The 23,910-nt window shown below is 35.7% G+C and overlaps 3 protein-coding genes across 3 annotated transcripts; 2 read left to right on the forward strand and 1 right to left on the reverse strand.

The window, feature by feature from the left end:
* Positions 1-1,313: 1,313 nt before the first annotated feature.
* LOC113048453 (receptor activity-modifying protein 2-like) lies at positions 1,314-9,978 on the reverse strand. The gene is made up of 6 exons (XM_026210254.1): positions 9,864-9,978; positions 6,631-6,695; positions 6,479-6,536; positions 3,146-3,175; positions 2,731-2,899; positions 1,314-2,641 (listed from the first exon to the last, which is right to left on the reverse strand). Exons 1-6 carry the CDS (start codon positions 9,916-9,918, stop codon positions 2,392-2,394), a joined length of 627 nt encoding a protein of 208 aa, XP_026066039.1. The 5' UTR covers positions 9,919-9,978; the 3' UTR covers positions 1,314-2,391.
* Positions 9,979-16,121: 6,143 nt separating this feature from the next.
* On the forward strand, positions 16,122-21,392 carry LOC113048457 (histone-lysine N-methyltransferase EZH2-like). The gene is made up of 6 exons (XM_026210268.1): positions 16,122-16,434; positions 17,524-17,674; positions 18,498-18,623; positions 19,932-20,054; positions 20,506-20,624; positions 21,216-21,392. The coding sequence occupies exons 2-5, from the start codon at positions 17,537-17,539 to the stop codon at positions 20,551-20,553; spliced, it is 435 nt and encodes a 144-aa protein (XP_026066053.1). The 5' UTR covers positions 16,122-16,434; positions 17,524-17,536; the 3' UTR covers positions 20,554-20,624; positions 21,216-21,392.
* On the forward strand, positions 21,136-23,652 carry LOC113054008 (histone-lysine N-methyltransferase EZH2-like). The gene is made up of 4 exons (XM_026219243.1): positions 21,136-21,148; positions 21,216-21,443; positions 21,993-22,095; positions 23,461-23,652. Exons 1-4 carry the CDS (start codon positions 21,136-21,138, stop codon positions 23,636-23,638), a joined length of 522 nt encoding a protein of 173 aa, XP_026075028.1. The 3' UTR covers positions 23,639-23,652.
* The last annotated feature ends 258 nt before the right edge of the window (positions 23,653-23,910 follow it).

Here is a 23,910-nt window from a genome sequence, read left to right on the forward strand (position 1 = left end):
TAAATAAAATCAGGAAAGAACAGCAGAAAAGACTTCCCAATTATGACACGGAGTAGATGCACAAGGATCAAGGATACAGAAACAAGAGCACAAACAGACACTTAGAGAATAGTAGTTAAAAGAGATATAAATATTGATCTCCAGCATTTGACTCATATAACCACTGGGTGGCAGCAATATCACATGAACCCTTTCAACAATCTGTTCCCTTTCTGTCAGTCAAGTACAGGTAAATGAATGAATGATTTTTTTTTTTTTATATAAAGAATAATAATAAGAATAATTAGTAATAATAAATCAAGGTTTGAAACAGAAACATAAATAAACAAAATAGTGTCCATAACTTTTAGCCAGCACATTCAAATGTGACTGAAATGTGTCTTTGGAAACGCATTAAAATTAAGTAAATTTCTATATAGGTTTATGGATCCGTAATGTGAATTCCGTATGTAGCACGGGTCTGTCGGGAGCTCGTCAGTTGTGCTGTACAATGCAACTGTAAGATGTTAATTGCACAAGTCGCTGGCCAGTGGAGGGTACAGATGTGGATCTGTGTTTTGGATCAGTGCCAGGGATCTGACAGTGAGATCTGGCAGTAATGAAGGCATGGAGCATCTGGCCGGCTGTGAATGGCTGAATGTTTCAGATGTGAGGTGTGTCCTCTCCCGTGGGACCTGTGAGACTGACTCCGGATTGGATGAGCTGTTGGAGGAGGGCGGGGCTTATGGAAGGCCTGACCTGAGCCGGAGGAGGACGAGGAGGAGAGCTGAAGAACGAGACAAAGGAGGGTGAATGCTCTCGTTCCCACCACACCCTGCCAAACCGAGTCCCCGACGAAAGCATACTGTTTCACTGGAGACTTTGAGTGTGTGTTTTACAGTGGCATCGACACACATCTACAAAATGCTGTAAAGAGTCATCTTATACTGGTTTAAGGGAGGTTTGTTTTGTACAGCTGGCCAAGCTTGGAGACCATCTTAAACCAGTACAGGATAGTTTAAGATTTTTTTCCCAGCAGTGATTTCTTCTGAATTTCAGTGTTTCATGCAATAAGCTCACTGGAACAAGCTGTACTTATTAAAGCATTTTCCACTCCTGGACTCCAGCATCCACCCTTCTGTCTGAAGTGTGAGAGGAATTTTTAGCTTGAATATTTGAGCTCTCTTTCGCAGAAGAAACAAGTTACACCTACTGTATCTTATCTGTTTACAAGCAGCACAAAGCATGACTTATTCTTAATGAAGAAAATTTCAAAACAAGGACATTTTTATTAAAATCACAATGTGGTTTAATATTTAATTATATAACACAATTTTCCAAACCAAGTAGGAGGTGAAGTAATTAAAGTATAAATTTGTTGGCAGGCTCTTAAAGTGAGAACAAAGAGAACAATCTGCAAACATACACTTTACAAAAACTTCTCAATTTTCTGTTGTAAGACTCATCCTTCATAACCAATTATTTAAATGATTAATTATATATATTAATTATAATTATAATTAATTATATATAATTAATTTAAAAACTAATGCCAATCTCTTTCATGTGACTACATTTGTACAGTAATTATATTGTGAGTAAAGTACAATGCAGTTCTGTGTGAGGGGCACAGTAAAATTAAAATGAACATTTGCTGACATTCCCTTCCCTCTTAAATGTTTTCTTTTCAGAGACATGTGCATGTCATTAAGTTACATAAATAAACAGATATTTAAAAAGCTGCCTATTGAAATGGGTGACTTTCAGTCGGCTTTGTTTTGTCGTGCATTCAGATTGATTCTTATACGCTTAATTCCTCAATAAAAAGTCAATCGTTATGACTTGTGTCACAACAGAAATGAAATCACAAAGACGTTATTCTCACAGTCAGCTAAACAGCTCTTGTCACTTAACTAACAACAAAATCTGCATTAAAATATGGGTTAAAAATTTCTTACAGTGCATAAAGTGGACACTCAAATTAGTTTGTGATTATGCAGTGTTGTTTTGTACATCTGGTTATCTACACAATTCTTCTGAATGCTTCAAATGAACCTTTTTTCCATTGCCATTTCACATTTCAATGGATTATGTATTTACATCCCGAAGACAACCAAACCTATATGTGCAAGTTGTAGATAATAATGCTGTGAAATATCTGTACTGCACATTAGCTGCAATTTAATGATAAATACATACAACCAACAATTATTTCACTGAAGTACAGTAACATTTTCCAGTCAGAGGTCACACCTAGAACAAATTAATCTCCATCCTGGTTTAGTCGAACCTGGAGACCACCGGGTGCACATTCACTGGGGAGTGTTGGGCCAGGACATTATCCCAGGGTGGGGTGAAGAAGAAACAGAGCAAAAGGATGCATTTAAAATCTTCTTGCACCTGGAATTTTCTCTAGGACCTCCTGTCACCATTTTTAGTCTTGAAAACAACTAGGACCACCATAACAGGGATTAGGCATATGGGGGTCATGACAAGGGCCAGGATGATGCTGGGAGGGGGGTCCTTCAGTGCCTCTGAGGGGCATTCTTGAAAATAGGTGGTGTGGATATCCACAAATATGTGTTCAACAAGCTGATTCGGCCAGGGAATCAGCAGACAGTCAGCAACAGACTCCGTACACACAGTGAAATTGTTGTATGCACTGCCAGAGAGACATATGGAGAAAGAGAGTCACCAATTGCTATCAATACAGTATTATATAGTATTTGATAATGAATCCTTAGAATGTACCTTTTTATTTTTTCCAGGGAACACCAGTCGATACTGTTCATGGACGTCATAGCAACATGAAAATTATTTTGACACCAAACCACCAGCACTTCATAGCATTCTTGAGTTCTGAAGGAATAGTCCACACAAATTGTACAGTATGTGTCACAGGTGCTCATGTTAGCACAGCCTAGGATGTAAACAAAATGAAATAAATAATGAACTTTGATATAAGTCAATACGAATAATCCTGTTATGCATAATGGAGTGTATATATATATATATATATATATATATATATATATATATATTTTTTTTTTTTTTTTTTTTTTTTCTTTTTTTGCCTTTTTTTTTTGTTGCCTTTTTTTGCCTTTTTTTTGTGTCACAGTCAAGCAGTTACCAACAGTAATTATATTAGCTTAGCTCATTAACTTACCAAATGTTCCTCCATCTCCATAGCCAGGCTCTAAAAAATATAAGTACTGTAAATAAATACATACATAAAATATACACATGTAAATGTATGCAGAATATGCATATAATATGTCCAAACATTCAGCAATGAGACCCACTGGCTTCGGTTGATAAAAATAATAACAATTACAATAAATATAACCAAATATAAAAAGGACAAACATTTATAAGATATATTCTTCATCTTATTAGATCGTTTGTGATGTTGGTAATCTTCATTCTTGAAAGCACAGATTTGGCATGCACTGTAGGCTTCAGTGTCTAATGCAGTTTAAATGAAAGCTGAAGTTGTCTACCGACGCACACACACAGACACACATCAACTTACCACAGAGAACAGACAGAAAGACGCCAAAGAAGCTGAACGATACCCTCATATCAGAGCAAACGAGCGCTGGCGAGATGATCTCAACCCAGCGCTGAATGTTCCTGAACTTTTGCACCGAACAACGTTAGGCATAACAGGAAACGCGACGGGTGGAAGCGTGATGCGCCGTCACCACACGAGGAATCACGGTTACCAGATGTTCAGAAAGCTGCTGACCGAGAACGCTTTAATTTTCCCACGTAATAGTGCTCCACCTCTCTCTCTCTCTCTCTCTCTCTCTCTCTCTCTCTCTTTCTCTGTCTTCAACAGAAAAAAGCACAATAAAAAACTAAAGTTGTTTAATAACTTTTCACAGATTTTTAGACGCGCCATAAATTCAGTCCATTAATTTGTCATAACTTAGGCTAAATATTAAACAAACATGTGTATTTACAAAAAGTGTATGAGATTAATTAAAGTATTCAGCTACGCTTAAGTAATTCACTTCGTTCAGGAATCGGACCAGGGCCGATGCTGGCCCAATGGGTGCCCTAAGCAGAATGGTATTATTGTGCCCCCTCCTTCAAAACAAGCAAACAAACAAACAAAAAAACAACAACTAAAAACCAAAAAACATATAAGGGGGTTCAAATAGAACTTTAATAAAACATAAAAGTATTATTGTATTATTTATAAATTAAAATGGTAGACAGTTACCTATGGCTATGATTTTATCAATAACATTGATTTATTTTGTAGTCTCATGCATTCAGAAATCACACAAAATGAAATTAAGCAGCTTTACTATAATAAATTCATGGTTAATTTTGGTAAGGGTTGTGATGTCCAAAAGTTTTGTTGAAGAAATTATTTAGGCTGCAGCATTTCCACCACAAAAAGGTCGCCAAAATTAAAAAATCAAGTGGGAATTTGAATTAAATGTTTGTCAATATTAAACAAGGATTTGATCGTCCTGTAAGTGTAACAACAGCAATTATCAGGCCTTTGGTGCCCTTTGTAGAGATTTATAATAATGCAAACTGTTTATTTTGTTATTATATGTATGTATTGTAACAGTGTTATTCAATGAAACCACATGATTATTATTAATTAACGAATCATTCCTGCCTCATTGTTTTTATGTAATACCTTTTAAGTCATGAAAGAAAACTATAATATTAAGTCTAAAAACTATAATACTAAGATGCATTGTTGTTGGTAGTGAAATTATGACATTAAAACACGTTACTAACGTCAACGGTCAAAAAGTTCATCATAAAATGCATTTTTCATAATTTTATATAAATATATATGTGTAGTTTTTTTTATGTAGCCTGTATGTGGGCTATATGTTAAAATTAATATAGAATGAAAGTTTTTATTTTTGAGCAACAGGGATGGAAATGTTTAATTATTTTAGTAGTACAAAGAATGCATGTTTGAGAAAAGATAACCAAGCTTCACTAAAGTCCTTCAGTATTTTAGTTTAAATGGAACCGTTGCTGCATAAGAACCGGTTCTCAGTTCTAGACCTGACTCTTGATATTGTAAAGCACTGTTGTGTTTAAAGATTGCTGTTTCCCCCGAGGCGCGGATCTTTTCTGGGCTGAGCACACCCAGGCCAGATGCACATCTGCAAACGGGTCTTCCCCTTGAAAAAACACTCCATTTCTCTCAGGTTGATGCCTCGTCGGCTCAGTGGTTCTGATTTATTTGCGTTTTCGCATCTGTTTCCAAACAGGAAACATAAGTGAACATTTAAGGGTAGAGCAGGGCGGCTTGATGGAATGGACACTTTTAAGAAAAACTGGGTCGTATTAAGCAGATTGAGTTCGTGAAACGATATAATCAGAGTTTGCCATCTGTGCTCGAAGTGCTGCACTTTTGGTTCGAGCCCAGCTGTGATTGAAACAAACTCTCAGCTCACTCACTTCAAAGGAAGAGAAAGAAGTGAATCCAGGGCCGAGGGAGGACTGGAACAGTTTATGTAACACTTCTAGGCTTGTGGATCTCATGTTGACCATGTGAGATTGTCTTCAACCAGTACCAGTAGATTAAGTCTACAAAATAGCATTTAGAGCAGTATTTAAAAAATTTTTTTTTTTTCTTTGATTAGATGAGTTAAATAAATACAAATTTCCTATAGCCTTATAGACCAGTCCAGTTAGAAGTAATTTTGAATGTAACATTGAAGAAAACGAGTCTGTAAGGGATAGACTTAAAGTCAATGGGACACACTTTGTAAAGGCCCCATGTCATATAATTTTTTGCCAGCTCACAACTTTCAATGAAACTTTTAACACTTTTTTATATGGAAATACGCTTTTTTTTTAGCTGAACTAACAGTTTGATTAAAGTACAATCCACTGAACACACTTCAATCCCTCACAGCTTTATTTTATGGCACTGGAGCATTGAAAATGGCTTAAGTCAATCGCTCTACAATATCAAACATCCTATATATTTTAAACAATAGTTTTGTAATAAACATCACATAAATTGTAATATTAGTGTGTGTGTGTTGTATAAACATGTTTTATAGGTAGCATGGCATGTGTGTTAATAAACTCCATATATTTGAACAATGCAGACTTTGTTTCTGTCTTTGGCTGAGGCCAGTCTGAATCTCCCCAGTGCCCATGTGTTTATTCAAATCTCAAACTGAAGCAGTTGGTTTATTCTTTGTTCCAGAGTCTCTCCCATGCATGTAAATATTAGAAGAAAGAGTGATCGAAAGTGTCAACAAAATCTCTCACCACAATCTAGAACTGCAACACAATATTCTTTTCAACATTATCAACAACTTTGTAGCAGTAACCTTTCAAAGCACTGATTGTCTGCTGTTTATTGTTGAGGTGCTCAGTAAGCACTCAATTGAAGCCATACACCCAAAACAACCTCACAGTAGGGTTTATTTGGACACAGAACTAAAAAATAAAATAAAATTAGCAGACATGTCTATCATATTTACACAGCTGTATCACTCACCTGCTTTAGTGTATGTGGTGGTTTGTACTTCTGTCGGCATGGTTGATGCAATCTGTCTCTAGAGCACAGAAGAAAAATAAATATTCATGAGAAAAAGAGGGTATTTTACAAAAATACATTTTAGAGCAAATAGAAATCTTAACGCAATTTACCACAGTTTGTCTCTGTTCGTTTGGTACCAGGGTCTGCAGAGTTGAGACCATTAGACAAAGACAGACTATCATAACAAAAAACAGTGGATTACATACATGAATCACGCATGTATTCAGAAACATTATTTGTCATTATAAGACAGCAAATTCCAACAGTTTGGGGAAAATTGACAGGCATGGAAAAAGATTCAGGAAGGGAGGAGATGCAACATCCTCTCTTTGTCCTGACCATTTGGATCATAACAGTCATTTCCTCAGAAAATTTCCAATTTATCTACAGTATTGTTCAAAATAATAGCAGTACAATGTGACTAACCAGAATAATCAAGGTTTTTCGTATATTTTTTTATTGCTACGTGGCAAACAAGTTACCAGTAGGTTCAGTAGATTCTCAGAAAACAAATGAGACCCAGCATTCATGATATGCACGCTCTTAAGGCTGTGCAATTGGGCAATTAGTTGAAAGGGGTGTGTTCAAAAAAATAGCAGTGTGGCATTCAATCACTGAGGTCATCAATTTTGTGAAGAAACAGGTGTGAATCAGGTGGCCCCTATTTAAGGATGAAGCCAACACTTGTTGAACATGCATTTGAAAGCTGAGGAAAATGGGTCGTTCAAGACATTGTTCAGAAGAACAGCGTACTTTGATTAAAAAGTTGATTAGAGAGGGGAAAACCTATAAAGAGGTGCAAAAAATGATAGGCTGTTCAGCTAAAATGATCTCCAATGCCTTAAAATGGAGAGCAAAACCAGAGAGACGTGGAAGAAAACGGAAGACAACCATCAAAATGGATAGAAGAATAACCAGAATGGCAAAGGCTCAGCCAATGATCACCTCCAGGATGATCAAAGACAGTCTGGAGTTACCTGTAAGTACTGTGACAGTTAGAAGACGTCTGTGTGAAGCTAATCTATTTTCAAGAATCCCCCGCAAAGTCCCTCTGTTAAAAAAAAGGCATGTGCAGAAGAGGTTACAATTTGCCAAAGAACACATCAACTGGCCTAAAGAGAAATGGAGGAACATTTTGTGGACTGATGAGAGTAAAATTGTTCTTTTTGGGTCCAAGGGCCACAGGCAGTTTGTGAGACGACCCCCAAACTCTGAATTCAAGCCACAGTACACAGTGAAGACAGTGAAGCATGGAGGTGCAAGCATCATGATATGGGCATGTTTCTCCTACTATGGTGTTGGGCCTATTTATCGCATACCAGGGATCATGGATCAGTTTGCATATGTTAAAATACTTGAAGAGGTCATGTTGCCCTATGCTGAAGAGGACATGCCCTTGAAATGGTTGTTTCAACAAGACAATGACCCAAAACACACTAGTAAACGGGCAAAGTCTTGGTTCCAAACCAACAAAATTAATGTTATGGAGTGGCCAGCCCAATCTCCAGACCTTAATCCAATTGAGAACTTGTGGGGTGATATCAAAAATGCTGTTTCTGAAGCAAAACCAAGAAATGTGAATGAATTGTGGAATGTTGTTAAAGAATCATGGAGTGGAATAACAGCTGAGAGGTGCCACAAGTTGGTTGACTCCATGCCACACAGATGTCAAGCAGTTTTAAAAAACTGTGGTCATACAACTAAATATTAGTTTAGTGATTCACAGGATTGCTAAATCCCAGAAAAAAAAATGTTTGTACAAAATAGTTTTGAGTTTGTACAGTCAAAGGTAGACACTGCTATTTTTTTGAACACACCCCTTTCAACTAATTGCCCAATTGCACAGCCTTAAGAGCGTGCATATCATGAATGCTGGGTCTTGTTTGTTTTCTGACAATCTACTGAACCTACTGGTAACTTGTTTGCCACGTAGCAATAAAAATATACTAAAAACCTTGATTATTCTGGTTAGTCACATTGTACTGCTATTATTTTGAACAATACTGTATATACCATTTAGTGACTTAAAGCATTGTTTTATAGAAGTCAGCAGTATAATTTACATGATATCCCATCAAATCTTCTTGATGGTCATGAAGGCGATAAAGTTTATATATTATATTATATTATATTATATTATATTATATTATATTATATTATATTATATTATATTATATTATATTATATTATATTATATTATATTATATTATATTATATTATATTATATTATATTATATTATGTGACCTTGGACCACAAAACCAGTCATAAGGGTCAATTTTATAGATTTATACAAGATTATACATAAAGCTGAATGAATAAGCTTTCCATTGATGTTGTTAGGATAGAAAAATATTTGGCCGAGATACAACTAATTGAAAATCTGGAATCTTAGGGTGCAAAAAAAAAAAAAAAAAAAAAAAAACACGACAAAAAACAATAAAAAATATTGAGAAAATTCTCATATTACTAATGATATTACATTTTATAATACATAGATATATTTGAGCTAGGAAATTTACAAAATATCTTCATGGAACATGATCTTTACTTAATATCCTAATGACTCTGGAATAAAATAAAAATCTATCATTTTGACCCATACAATGTTTTTTGGCTGTTGCTAAAACTATACCCCAGCGACTTAAGACATATGTGAACCTGGACCACAAAACCAGGTTTAAGTATACATTTTTAGAAAATGAGATTTATACATCATCTGAAAGCTGAATAAATAATCTTTCCATTGATGTATGGTTTATTAGGATCAGACATTATTTTGTCAAGATTCAACTATTTGAATATCTGGAATTTGAGGGTGAAAAAAAAATCTAAATAACTAACTGAGAAAATCGCCTTTGAAGTTGTCCAAATTAATTCTAAGCAATGCATATTACTAATCAAAAATTAAGTTTTGATAAATTTGCAGTAGGAAATGTACAAAATATCTCCATGGAACATGATATTTTATATATATATATATATATATATATATATATATATATATATATATATATATATATATATATATATATATATATATATATATTTTGGCATAAAAGAAAAATGTATAATTGTTTATTTGGCTATTGCTACAAATATACCCCAGCGACTTAAGACTTAAGACTTAATCAAATTATGGCACTTTAATTAGTATTCAGAATAGTATTCTGAATGATCAATTAAAGTGCAAATACAATTGAAAAAATATTGACATAGTGAGCTAATAGTGAGTTTTTATTCGGTCTTTTCACATTTACAAGCATTTTCTTCTGGAGATTGCCTCTGATTTTAAGTCTCAAGCACAATAAACCAAAATTATATTCTAAAGGTTCAGATACTCACCCCAAAACAGCAGAGTCCCCACTGGTTTTGAAGCAGATATAGATATGTGTGCCATTACGCTTTAATCCTGTGGTAGTTCTGTCCTCCTCTTATACAGCATGTACTGTATGAAATTTTCAACAGGAAGACTCTGTTAAAACAACAGGATGTGCTCATTTCCTTAAAGGGGTGGTGAAATGGAGAGACAGTCAAGATAGGGCAGGCTGTATGTTCCCAATCTATCTATCTATCTATCTATCTATCTATCTATCTATCTATCTATCTATCTATCTATCTATCTATCTATCTATCTATCTATCTATCTATCTATCTATCTATCTATCTATCTATCTATCTATCTATCTGTATGTATCTATCTGTATGTCTGTATGTCTGTATGTCTGTCTGTCTATTTGTCTGTCGTTTTGTTGTATTAAATCTATTGTATTTGCTTCTAAGGATTTTTTTAAGTATTGCTTTGTGTTTTAATAATTTCAGATTATTCAAATCATTAATAATAACACCTTTTATGTCTGCCAAACATTTCTGGCTCTGACAAACATGTCAACTGATACATATATACTATAGTGAAGTATGAGCACATAGAAAATCTGTGTTTGTCACTGCACACTTTTGTTTAACAGCACTTTTGTTGTATGTTTTTTTATCTAACACTCAATCAATGTGAGTAGGAAATGTCTGAATGGACTGTAAACTTTTCTCTTTCTTTAAATCAACAGAGCATGAACCAAATTGTGCTTTTAGTTTGGCTCATTTGTTTATCATGTGTGTATATATGATGTGATGTATGATGTTTTGGTAGAAGACCAAATGGCATACACTGAGGAAACAGTTCTGCTATTGAGGATGCTTTCTACATTGTTGTTTACATATATTTCACTTATTAATTCCATTGTAAAATATTTATTATCAATTATGTAAAATCCCAATATAGGGTGCATTCAAAATCCCAAACTTGCATGTTCTTCTGCAACGACAACCAAATTAATATACATGTGTAATGTAGAATAATTACATTGTAAATAAGACATTTCTTTAAAATATTACACCAGAACTGACTTCTGTGGTAGGTCTCACAGTGTTTATTATCATAGAGTCGAGTATGCAGGCTCATTCCAAACAGACCGTTTCTTTTCATGTTTCTGGCAGGGATTCTGTTAACCTCATCTGGCCATACAGGGGGTCTTACCCAAGGTGCTTTGAAAAGTGAACTGTGCTGCAGAGAGGAAGGGAGAGATAACGACTGATGACAAATCCACCCCCTGAGCATTGGCTCAGAGGAGTGTCTCCCTTCACTATTGACGTACACAGAGCTACACCACTGCCATTGACGCATGTACATTATGACCACCACTGGTGTGCACTCAGTTCAGCTCAGGAGTGATGCAAGAGCAGAAAGTTTCATTCCCTTAGAGTTTCTGAACACACACACAAACACACGTTTGTTTTTGTGATAAGTTTGTACATCCCATAGGCGTAATGGTTTTTATACTGTACAAACTGTATTTTCTATGCCCTTACACCAACCCTACACCTAACCCTAACCCTCAAAGGAAACTTTGTGCATTTTGACTTTCTCAAAAAAAAAATCATTCTGTATGATTTATAAGCGTTTTGAAAAATGGGGACATGGGTTATGTCCTCATAATTCACCCTCTCCTTATAATACCTGTGCCATACCCATGTCTTTATACACAGTTGTGTCCTGATATGTCACAAAAACAAGAGCACACACATACACAAACACACACACACACACACACACACACACACACACACACACACACACACACACACACACACACACACACACAGACACACACACTCTCTCACAGCCACAGATGTGTAAGTAGACGTCATCTGGCGATTCCCCCTCTCCCACTCAGCTGGGCTTGGTCTGGTGCCTGGTGAAGTTCTGAGGGCCCAAATTACTTCCACATTTGATTCACATTATTAAGGAGAGGCTTGTTTTCCACCCTTAATTGGTTTGCTCTGTTTGTAAAACAGATTAAGTTAGAGGGAAAACACAGGGTTTATTTAGCAGTTTGGTACACCTCAATTTCGCAGAACTGGAGTTCCAAATGGCACAATAAGTACAATTATATATGTTTACAGTATTTTACAATGATAAACAACAGAAAGGCTGATTATAATTATGATCACATAAAAAAATGCCATAGGAAGACACATGCTGCTCATGTTTGTGAATAGAAAATGTGCTCAGATTGTCGATGAATGAATGCAATGTGGTCTACTCTTTTAAGTCAGTTCTTTTAATGAATCGTTCAAAAAGAATCACAGTCTCAGGAGTTAAGTCTGAATCCCTTAGACAAATAATGAATTAACTGGAGCCAGCAATTTGACAACTGAATCTTACATCCATGTGAGTCTTTCTGTTTATAATAATTTGGTCTTAAATTAATTTGACCTTTATTTGGTTTTTATTATTTTATTATTATTTTTTTACTATATTCTTTCCATTGTACAAATGGTTATTCATAGTAGAAACAATTAGAAAGTGTTGTTTTAAGAAAGATAACTTTTTGCTGAAAGTCTTTTTGGGGGGTTGGTGATGCCGTATGATACTTATATGGCATAACTGCGAAAAAAAAAAACCCTTTTGGAATCTTTAATTTTAAGATTGTAACCTCAGAGCAAAATGACAATCCCTCAGTAACCCACAGACCACCTGATACTAATTTTGATTTGACATGCCAAAACTAACATCCAGGGTTTACACTGCACATAATTAAAAACTTTCCACAGATAAGACCTCCCTCTTATGTCTATCTTTCTGCCTGTGTTTCCTTCTATTGTGTGGTCCAAGATAAACACTGGACTGGCCTAAGAAAACCCTGTTAGGATGGGCCCATTACTGGGATAAGGGTGTGAGGAAAAATTGTGTTACCACTCCATCTATCACATACTGGAGTGCTGAGCAATACCCCCTCAACTCTATAGACAGAAGAAGCTGAAACACCTGCACTGAGCCAGTCTTTAACCAAGCCTGCATAATCTCAAACTAACACACACAATGTCAGTATGAAAACACAGAAGACAGAAAATCTGGTGAAATTCAGATACAGTAAACAAAACAGTATCCAACAAAAAATAAAATTATAATAGTTTACACATGTCAGAACATTTTCCTTGTCGGTTACAGGGATAGTCCACCCAAACATTAAAATTGTGTCATCATTTACTCACCCTCATCTCATTCCAAATCGGTGTTTCTTTCTTTTTTTCTGCAAATACTAAAGAAGTTATTATGAAGAATGTTGTAACCAAAGTTTTACATAACATCTTCTTTTATGTTCCACGGAATAAAATAAAATTATATAGATTTGGAGTGACATGAGAGTGAGTAAATAATGAGCCAGTTTTCAGTTTCAGACCTTGTCTACATATACACTAGGTATTTTTATGTTTAATTAAAAAATAATAATAATCCTTAAGATATTACTCTATGAAACCAAACCAAATATAATTTCCATGTTTATGCAACTCGACTGAATTTTTTTTTCTTTAAGAACCTACAGTGTCAATGAATACTTTGGGATGGTTATCATGCCAAAAAAAGATCTAAAACTAACAGCGATTGAGACTGTCCTTCTGCCTAATATCTCATTTTATGTGCTTCACGAAAGAAAGAAATCCAAAACATTTTGGAGCAACTTGAGTTAGACATTTTACTTTTGGGTAAACCGTCTCTTACAGTTTTTTCAACTGCTTACACACAAAATTATTACTTGTCACACGATTTCTAAAACCTGACACTCAAACACCAGAACCACACACTAAATCTGCAAAACCATACACAAATTTTTGGCCTTTTACTCAGTTTTCAATTTGGTTAAACTCTTTTTGAAAAAAACAACACACAATTTTCTATGCAACACACAAAAATCTGACAGGAAGTTTCTTGATTTTCTTTTAGAAACACAACCAATCAAAATGGCACACTAATTCATCAGTGCCTCACACTAACTCCTCACATGTGCAAACACTTGTTGCTTTACTTAACAACAACCGATCATAACTTTACTAGTGGACTATAAATAGGCCAAAGGTCAAGTAATACGTTTTGGACAATGGATGCAAACAATGGAGACAGAGTAAGAGGAGTTGGAGGGAGAGCCAGAGGACGAGTTCAACTAAGAGTAGTTGGAAGGGGAGCAAGGGGAGGAAGAGGACGAGTCAGAAATGGAGGAGAACAAGGAACAAGAAGAGTGGTCTCGAATGAGATTAGGGCTACAGTACTCGATCATGTGATAAACCATGGTTTAACAATGAGAGAGGCTGGACTCTCATTTGAGTAGATTTACTGTGGCGGGTATAATTCGAACCTTTAGAAATGAGAACCGGTATGTAACAATCTAATGTAATGTAATACATGTTCTAATGTACACATAATGGCTTTTTTTTTACCATAACAAAAAATAGGCCTATACTATAATTAATATATTTTACTGTAGTACCCTTACATTCATTTACTACAGTGCATTGCATTGGTCACAGTTTGGTAAGGTATCAAGAGAGAATATAGCATGTGACGTGGATGACGTATGTTGGCCGGACCTAGCCCGGAGGAGAGATGGAGCCTAGATACACCCAACCATCTCCACATGCAAGCACACACATTATGTTTGGTTTTACACTACATGCTACAACACTACATATTTTTGATGTATTTTTTTTCTTTTAAAACTGTGTCCACTAATACTACATTTACAACCACAAAGAGCAAAAAAAATAAAGCTTGGTTTCAATTTAGCTTTTGTTTTTACTTTATATATTCAACACCTCTCTCCCAATAACATTCAGTCATGTACATGTGAGCTTTTAAAAGAAGAACTTTAGGTTTTGAATAACAGTGTGTATATGACATAATCAAAAATATAACATTATGGTAAAGGTGTTTACAACATAAGACAAATGTTTGCTTTTGAAATATGTTTGTGATATTTTGACTGTGGTGTTTCATTTTGAAAGAGATGTGAGGCATTTAGCATTGTGTGTGTGCAATTCTTGAATTTGTGTGTTAAGCTTTGAAAAAAAAAGAGGAAAACTTTGGAAAATGTGTGAAAGCAGTTGAAAAAAAACTGTAAAAAAAAAATAGGACTGAGGTGTAAATGGTTACATGTCGCCATCTAGTGGATTCATAAATATCAAAACATCTGTCGAAAGCGTTCTATGTGAGATGTATCCTTAAATTATATAACATAATATAACATTATTATTATTGTTGCATTTGTAGTTGCACCATTATTATACTATGCCTATATATATATTTTAATAGTAATCGCAATAGCAGTCATTGGAGCTAATAGTAGCAGCCTATTACTGATATAATTGGGGCCAGGGAGAGGTAAATGTATAAAACATTTGACTGCTTGTGCTTTTCAAACTGCGTTACCATCTCTCGAGCGCGTCCATTCAAGCGCGTTCTCGTTGGGTCACGTGTGACGTACATAGAAGGGCAGTGGCTTCCGCGTCGCGCGGCGGGCGGACCCCACGCCGCCCTCGCTCGCTCTCCGGAGGAAAACAGCACATGCTAAGCGCTGCGGATCTCAAGGGAGCCGTGCAAAAACAACAAGCATTGGATACTCAAGCCAGGCCCCTTTGCACGGAGACTTCGGTTTCTGCATACATTAACATCCACGTGTACATAATACGTCAATATATTTGGATTAGGATTCTTGCTATAAAGTAATTAAAACTACAAATGGTTTATTTGTAAGCTGTTTCTGTCATCAGTACTTATATGTATATATATATATATATATATATATATATATATATATATATATATATATATATATATATATATTTATAATGTAAATTATAAAGCACGGAACTATTCAATAATAAGAAGAAGAATAGACGGATAACGTTATTAATCTATTACTCAAATTTTACGAAGCTTACTAAACATCTGAGGTCATGCACAATATAGAGCATGCTACTATGGAACTATTCAATAATAAGAAAAATAATAGACGGATAACGTTATTAATCGATTACTTAAATTTTATGCGAAGCTTAAAAAATGTCTGAGGTCATGCACAATATAAAGCACGCTACTATGGAACTATTCAATAATAATAATAATAATAATATAATAATAATAATAATAATAATTGCTATTAATCGATTAATCAAATTTTCAACTAAGCTTACTAAATGTCAAAGTTCACGTACATGTTTGCATTCAGGCTATTAATTATTCAGAAAATGAGTTGCATTATTATTCTCCTCCTGGGCGCACTCGTAGCCTGTGGTCCAGCAGAGAGAGCTGGAGTATGTTCATAATAAAGACGTCACCCTGTGCTCTGACCGTGCCAACCAAGTGCGCAGCTCTTAACTTAACATGCTTACGGACGACCGAGGAGTCCTCACATCCCCTCCGCTCGTCAACAAAAGCATTCTGGCACCGACATCTGCAGTGGGTCGGTAGCCAGAACACCGTTTTTCACTACAGGACGTTTTTGGGCACGCGGACTTCTTTGCTGCGCACTTGGAGCCGAGGCTGATTCGCGAGGATTTAAAGGAAGGAGCAGGGACTCTTAAGGTATTTCAAACTGCGACGGCGATCTCTGTCTCCGTATCGTTATCCAGCATGTGCAAAAGAGACGGAGCATGTTGCACACAACACGTTTAAATCGTCTCGGCGTGTATCGTTTGCTTCATAGTATCTCGTGCAAGTATTTTCAACGCGTGGCGTTTTTGAAGCTTCGCGTCCTTCATTATGAACGCTTTCGTTCGTGGCCCGTGTAGCCTCACGCTATTCGTCCTCAAACATCATTTTATATTTCATTTTAGTTCCTCGAAAGTTCGAGAAAACAACACTGAAGGGTTAAGAAATGGTGAAAAGTGTACTACGCACTTATCCGCACCGTGGTGACATGGGCTCGCGAGAGAGACACGCCCACTTCTAATGTGTGCTGGTCAGGAGCGCTTGTTTTTCCGAGCACACAGTGTCACTTGGATGCGGTTTGCATGGCCAGTTTTGCTCTTTGGCATCTAGCGCGTTCCCTCTTGTCGTTTCTTTTCCATTAAGTGGTTTCTGGCGTGTTTCGTTCATCTGAAGCACTAATCTGAATTAAAGCCCTTTAAATGGTGTGTGTGATGCGGAATGATAGTTGTGTTTTGTGAACTGCAGGGGGCAGTGAGTGAGTCCTATATAGAGTCACTATTGAATGATAAAGTTCGAGTCATGCAATTTATAGGTCCCTTGTGTGTATGTGAAAGAGAATGAGTCACATCTGATGGGAAACCTTATGGAAGGTGCTGGTTATCACATCACAGATAATGTTTCCCGAGAATGAGTCACATCTGTTGGGAACCCTTATGCAAGGTGCTGTTTATCAAATCCCAGAGAATATGTTCCCCATAAAGATGAATTTATGGATTTACGAGAATCAATACAGATGATCTTATGCTCCATACTATATTTATATATAGTAATTACTATGTGTAATGTATTATATTAGATATAATAATTAAAACATCATGCACACACACACACATATTTTATAAATAAATAAATAAATATAAATTAAAAAAATTAAAAAAAATGTTAAACTTACTGTTTGTTCCAGTGTTGTCTGAATGTGAGCTCAGCTCAGCTGGATGTGCATTTGTCTCCCTTGCATTGTAGCCAGGTGAGGCTGATGATGGAGGAGGTGTCAGGTCCCCGGTCCTGCACTGCCAAGCCCCCCCACAGTCTGCTCGAATGGAAGAAGAGAGTCAAGTCTGAGTACATGAGGTTAAGACAGTTGAAACGCTTCCGCAAAGCTGAGGAGGTCAAGGTAGAAGGTCTTTTACACTACTGTTTTACTCTTCTTTCCTTTACCTTTACTATACTTTATATATTGCTGGATTCTCACTCTAATATTATATATATATATATATATATATATATATATATATATATATATATATATACTGCCATTAAAGTTTGGGGTTGGTAAGATTTTTTTATTTATCAAGAATGCATTATTCAAATGTGGCAGTAAATACATAAATAATGTTACAAAATATTTCAGTTTCAGATGAATGCTGTTTTTTGTTTACTTTCTGTTCATCAAAGAATCCCAAAAAAATCAGCTTCCAAAATATATCTCAAAATAATAAGAAATATCTCTTGAGCAGCAAATCATCATATTATAGAATGATTTCTGAAGGATTCCGCTTTGTATCACAAAAATATTTTTTTAAATGTTTTAAAATAAAAAACACTAATACTATTTCACAATGCTATTTTACTGTATTTTCCATTTAAAAAAGCACTGACTTCTTAAAAAAAAAAAAAAAAAAAAAAACAACAACCCTACCCTAGTGTTCCTGTAGCTCAAGCGGTAGAGCATTGTTTTATGAAGGTTGGGGGTTCAATTTCCCCGGAGCGCATCATAGGTAAAAATTGATAGCATGAATGCACTGTAAGTCGCTTTGGATTAATTAAAATTTTACCTTACCAACCCTAAACATCTGACTGGTAGTGTATTCGTTTAGAATTTTGTCATCATTGCCTTCTTTTCCTTTATTTGTTTTCTGTGCCATTTCTAATGGCATGTATCTTAGCTTCAATTAATATAATTCAACCTTTCTAACTATGAAACTGTGTTTTCACAGGCTCTGTTCCAGTCAAATCGCCGCAAGATTGAAGGAAGAACTGAGCTGCTGAATGAGGAATGGTCCAAGCTCCGAATCCAGTCCATTCCCCTGTCCACAACCAGTGGCTCTCTGCCCAGTAAAAAGGCAAGAATGACACAGCTGGGGGCCTTGACTACCACTACCCAGTGTCAATCATCTTGCTTCTAGATAGCTTTACTGTGAATTGCCCCTGCTAATTCAGCACAAGACTGTCCCCCAGATGATTTATGAGCCGAGTCAATACATAGTCAGCTTTGCCTTGCCATTTTCCAAACATAATTTATTCTAACAAAATGCCAGTAATGACTAATGATCAGGTGCCACAGTTCACCTTCCATTTCCTGCAGAACCTACTTTATCATATCCTACCAGACAAGCGTTTAAATCAATCTAATTATGTTATTAACGGACAGACTGTGGTATAGTTAACTTCTAATTAATTAGTCAGGGCAAATATTATCAGCAGGCCAGTAAAACGCAGCAAAGTGTTTTTCCCCCCTCCTCACTAAATTGCTCTGTTGCCAAGAATGTATTTGTATGTTTGCCAAGCCAGATCTCAGTATCTAAAATCCTGTGATATCCACAATAACAGCAGCCAGCGGACACCGCAGAGCTTAGCTCTCTGTGGAATACAGAGACTGCTCAACATACCTGCACAGCTGGATCCTTCATACAACAGCACTGGAAAACAATACCACACTTGATGTTCCTTAGATAAAGCCAAACCAAATATTTTGATTAGTGGCTTATGATTTTGGTCACAAGTGTAATTTCCCCTTGCACACATTTGGTCCCATTTCAGTTCTTCTTGATCTAATGATGTTTTTGTCACTGATTTGGTGTGGCGTTAAATTCTTTCATTATTTCTCACCCTCATGTTGCTCCAGTATTACTTTTTTCTTTGTGAAAAAAAGGAGAGGAGACATATTAAATGCTATTCATTTTTTTTTTTTTTGGGACTGAAGCGTTTGAACTTCAAAAAGGAAACAAAAGCACAAAAATATCATAAAATAGTCTGTTCAGTTAGTGCATTATGTTTCTTTTGAAGCCATACAAGGTTTGAGTGATTAATGGAAGAAATTACAAAATAAGTAATTATTCCCGCCCACATTTCTGTTAATTAGAGAAGTTTTGGTGACTGATTTTCAAATCTTTGTAACAAATCATTTGAGCCAGTTCACAGTTTTTATTTAATGATACATGAAAATTATTTTTTTTATTTAGATTTATATTAGTAATCTACTGTATGAGTACATGTATTAAAATACAACTAATGTAAAATTAATATATTCAAATTACATTGGCTAATTAATATATGCAGGACTAAAGCAATTTAACGGTCCTCTAATAGTTCTTAGTGACACTTTGACTTGTCCTCTGTTTTCCTTTTTTCCCTTTCTTGTCCAATCGCAGTTGTGCATGGTAGAGTCTGGCTTTCCATCTTTTCCGAACCAGGCAGTTGCCATGCGTCCCTTGACAACTGTTGCTGGGATACCATTCATGTACTCCTGGTCCCCTTTGCAGCAGAACTTCATGGTACTGGATGTGGAAAAATAAGTGCACACACACACAATAACACACACAATTCACTCAATCATAATTATCATTAGAAGCCTGGGTCTGCAGAAAAATAAGGAGAAAGAGAGAGAGATGAAAATAGAAGAAAAGAATCATTTTATGTCACTGGTCATTTTAAAAGTAGGTCACCCTGCAGCAACGCATTCACATGTTCTGACAGCTGTAAGCGGTGTTTTTTAAAATCATCTCTCAGGTAGAGGAGGATGTGCATCTTTAAACGCCTACACTCAATTCCAGGCACAAATATAGGCATACACAAGAACTCCCACCCACAACACACATTTACAATATCAGTGTGCATTTATCTCTCATTAGAAGAACCTCACTGATCCTTGAATATATATGGAACACGTCTTTATATTAATCAATAAAATAGCAAATAAATGTCTTTCCTCCTTTTTCTTCTGAGGTGGAAGATGAGACATTTCTGCATAATATCCCATTACATGGGAGATGAGGTGTTGGAACAGGATGAAGCTTTCCTGGAAGAGCTGATTGACAATTATGACGGGGTGCATGGAGACAGAGGTGAGCATCACAATATGTATTTATACACACGACCAGAGGTGTCGCTAGACCTGAGCTGAAGCTCTTCTGGAAAGCCCTTTCAAATTTCTAAATCATTTTGTAAGTTTCTTATGTTAAAGCATGGATTTTTAATGAACAATACAATAAAATAATAATATTGTGAAGTAACTGTTTTTTGTTTGAATATATTTTAATTCAAAGCTGAATTTTCAGCATCATTAATCCAGTATTCAGTGTCCCATGATCCTTCAGAAGTCTAAGCCTAATATGCTGATTTGCCTGCTCAAGAAACATTTATTCTTATTATAAATCATAAAAACAGTAATATTTCTGAGGATTTTTGATTTTTTTCTAAGATTCTGTAGCAGGTTCAGAAGAACAGCATTTATTTGAAACATGTCTTTAATGTCATTTTTGGTCACTTTAATGCATCCTTGCTGGTTGAAAGTATACATTTCTTAAAAAAAAAAAAAAAAAAATACTGACCCCAAACTTTTAAACCATAGTATACATGCTAATCAGCAGTTCACATGCATGTGAATGATAGACAGGCAGTGTGGTGTATGTAAGTATCTTGTACCCTGATAACAGAAGGAGGCTTCATAAATGATGAGATCTTTAAAGAGCTGGTGGAGGCACTGAGCCAATACTCAGACCCAGAGGAAGAGGAGGAGGAAGAGCCCTCAGAGAGAACAGAGAAAGAGGAGGAGGAGGGGGAGGAGGAGGAGGAGAAGAAAGGGATGCAGAAAACTACAGCTGAAGGACCAGAAGAGTCAAAAGTGGGCTTCTTCAAGAGGAAGAGGAGGAGCACTGCTGAAGGTGAGTTGGTTTGAACAGAAGCAAAATATTGGAATAATTATCGCAATAAAATTAAATGTAAAAATATATTATACATTCAAAAATCATTAAGTAGATTATTCAATTTTATTAACTTAAAAAAAAGAAATGTTTACTGACCAAAAATGTATTAAATTTTATTTAATATGTATTTATTTTTGTATTAAATTGATATATTAAATATTTAATTAAATAAAAAGTTTATTACCATATGTTGCGTCATAGAATTAGGGCTTTTAATAGGAACTTGATGGTGTCACTGGTTGTTGAACAATAAATAGACCAGAGCTCTCATGTGTTACCCATCAGATCAGCCTCTGTGTCTATGTGCAGTTGTTTGCTCTGAGTGTCACCTCTATTCCCAGAACCTGCTTTTCATTCAGTTAGTTTTAGGACCGTATAGAGTTATGGTACACGCTGACCCCTACACATGCACATATACAGTACACAAGCCCATGCACTATTCTACTTTTGTTTTAAAAGTCAAATTCAGGAAAATTCTGATTTTAGTCTTGCTTTTCCCTTCGCTAGGAAGAGAGCTCTCCACCAATAAGAAGATTCCTCACGACAAGATTTTCACAGCTATCGCATCCATGTTTCCGTACAAAGGCACCATGGAGGAGCTGAAGGACAAGTAGGCCACCCTGTTAATTTTTTTTTTAACCTTAATTTTTTGCAATGAACAGGATCAACTGACATTGTCCAGATTCAAACTAGATTCTCCCAAATGCACACCATTTAGATTGGTGTCTAGGCTGATCCAACACCATCTGTCAATATCTGCTATTCTTAAAAGCGAAACTTAAGTATATATTAAATTTGAAGTGTGTATTTTAAAAACAGCTATTTTCAAACAGTTTTTCTGAACACTCCCCTGTCTTCCATTGTTTGGACAAACAGATTAGCTTGCTTTAGTCATTTCCAGTTCAGTCCAGTTGCATCAATTTCAGAGTTGCACACTTTACATGATGCAATCCCAAACGAAAGCTTTTATTCACCATAATGGCAAACCTAGCATGCATGCACATTCTTCACATGACTAGGATAGAATTGTCATGCCACCTTAAAACTGTGGTAAATGAAGGATCATGGGAAGCTCCTCGGGCTCTTCTGTCAGCTGGCTGTGCAGCCCCCGCAGCAGCAGTGGAAACAAAAACCCGTCACAGTCTGCGTTACCATCCAACTGTTTACGGTTTTATGTCATTATTGTTCATTCCACCAGCTGTGCTCATTTTATTTCTTTCCGCTGGCTGGGGGAAATCTTTGAGATTCATATTTAATGGCCTGTTATGTGTGTAAAACAAATCAGCACTTTTAAGAGTAGGTTCATCCAAAACAGAACATTATGTCATCATTTTACTAAGACCAAACTTAGTAACTTTTCTTTTCCCTAACCCTTCGACCAAAAATTGTGCAGAAATAATACTTAAAAGCTGTTTAATATGGGTTTGGAACACCATGAGGATGAATAAATAATGACAAAATGTAACCGTTTGGGGGTCAGATTTTTTTGAAAGATATTAATCATTTTATCCAGCAAGGACTCATTAAATTGATCAACAGTGATAGTAAACAGAGAATGTTAATAAAGATTTCTATGCTAACTAAATCCTGTTTCTTTCGGTTTCTTTCCTCAAGAAGTTAAATCGTTTTTTTTTTAAACATTGATAATAATGAGAAATGTTTCTTGAGAAGCAAATCAGCGTAGTAGAATGATTTCTGAAGGAACATCTGACACTGAAGACTGCTGAAAATTCAACGTTGTCATTACAGAAATAAATTACATTTTACAGTTATATTAAATTAGAAAACAGTTATTTGAAATTGTAATAATATTTCACAATATTACAGTCTTTACTGTATTTTTGACTAAATAAATGCAGCCTTGGTGAGCATAAGAGATTTGTTTCAAACCCCAAACTTTTTACTGTAGCTTCAATTCAGTTTGTTTTGCTATTACAAATAATATAATAGCTGTACTTTTCTCTTTCTCTTGCAGGTATAAGGATCTCCTGGAGCCACCCAGCCCTGTGAAGTTACCTCCTCTCTGCACGCCCAACATGGACGGCCCCTTTGCCAAATCTGTTCAGAGAGAGCAAAGTCTACACTCATTTCACACACTTTTCTGTCGCCGCTGCTTTAAATACGACTGCTTCTTGCACCGTAAGATATTATAATGTCCTTCTCTAGTCTTCTGCCTTTTTTGTGTTTATGTAAATGAAGAGAGTGATTCTGCTATCTTTCATGAAGTGCATGCTCCTGAATTCTGCAATACTTTTCAGTAATGATATCATATTGTACAATCTTCATCAGTAGATCAAGCCCTGTTTTAAACATGGCAGTAAAGTTAGTCTGAAATTATCTACTGGCAGGTGGTCAGCTGTGTATAATGTTATATTTAGTGTATTTATAATTATGCTATGTTTAGCTCTGAACAGGGATCACTTGT

Source organism: Carassius auratus, chromosome 3 (assembly GCF_003368295.1).
Source record: "Carassius auratus strain Wakin chromosome 3, ASM336829v1, whole genome shotgun sequence".
Taxonomy (NCBI): Eukaryota; Metazoa; Chordata; class Actinopteri; order Cypriniformes; family Cyprinidae; genus Carassius; species Carassius auratus.

What these genes read in the sequence shown, in the direction of transcription:
- LOC113048453 (XM_026210254.1), bottom strand. Translation starts at nt 9,918, where the DNA reads ATGGCACACATATCTATATCTGCTTCAAAACCAGTGGGGACTCTGCTG. An exon ending in ACGAACAGAGACAAACTGTG is followed by an intron (nt 6,537 to 6,630) that starts GTAAATTGCGTT and finishes TCTGTGCTCTAG; the next exon opens with AGACAGATTGCATCAACCAT. An exon ending in CACCACATACACTAAAGCAG is followed by an intron (nt 3,176 to 6,478) that starts GTGAGTGATACA and finishes TATATTTTTTAG; the next exon opens with AGCCTGGCTATGGAGATGGA.
- LOC113054008 (XM_026219243.1), top strand. An exon ending in GAGGAGGAGCACTGCTGAAG is followed by an intron (nt 21,444 to 21,992) that starts GTGAGTTGGTTT and finishes TCCCTTCGCTAG; the next exon opens with GAAGAGAGCTCTCCACCAAT. An exon ending in ATGGAGGAGCTGAAGGACAA is followed by an intron (nt 22,096 to 23,460) that starts GTAGGCCACCCT and finishes TTTCTCTTGCAG; the next exon opens with GTATAAGGATCTCCTGGAGC.
- LOC113048457 (XM_026210268.1), top strand. Translation starts at nt 17,537, where the DNA reads ATGATGGAGGAGGTGTCAGGTCCCCGGTCCTGCACTGCCAAGCCCCCC. An exon ending in GCTCTCTGCCCAGTAAAAAG is followed by an intron (nt 18,624 to 19,931) that starts GCAAGAATGACA and finishes GTCCAATCGCAG; the next exon opens with TTGTGCATGGTAGAGTCTGG. An exon ending in CTTTGCAGCAGAACTTCATG is followed by an intron (nt 20,055 to 20,505) that starts GTACTGGATGTG and finishes TTTTCTTCTGAG; the next exon opens with GTGGAAGATGAGACATTTCT.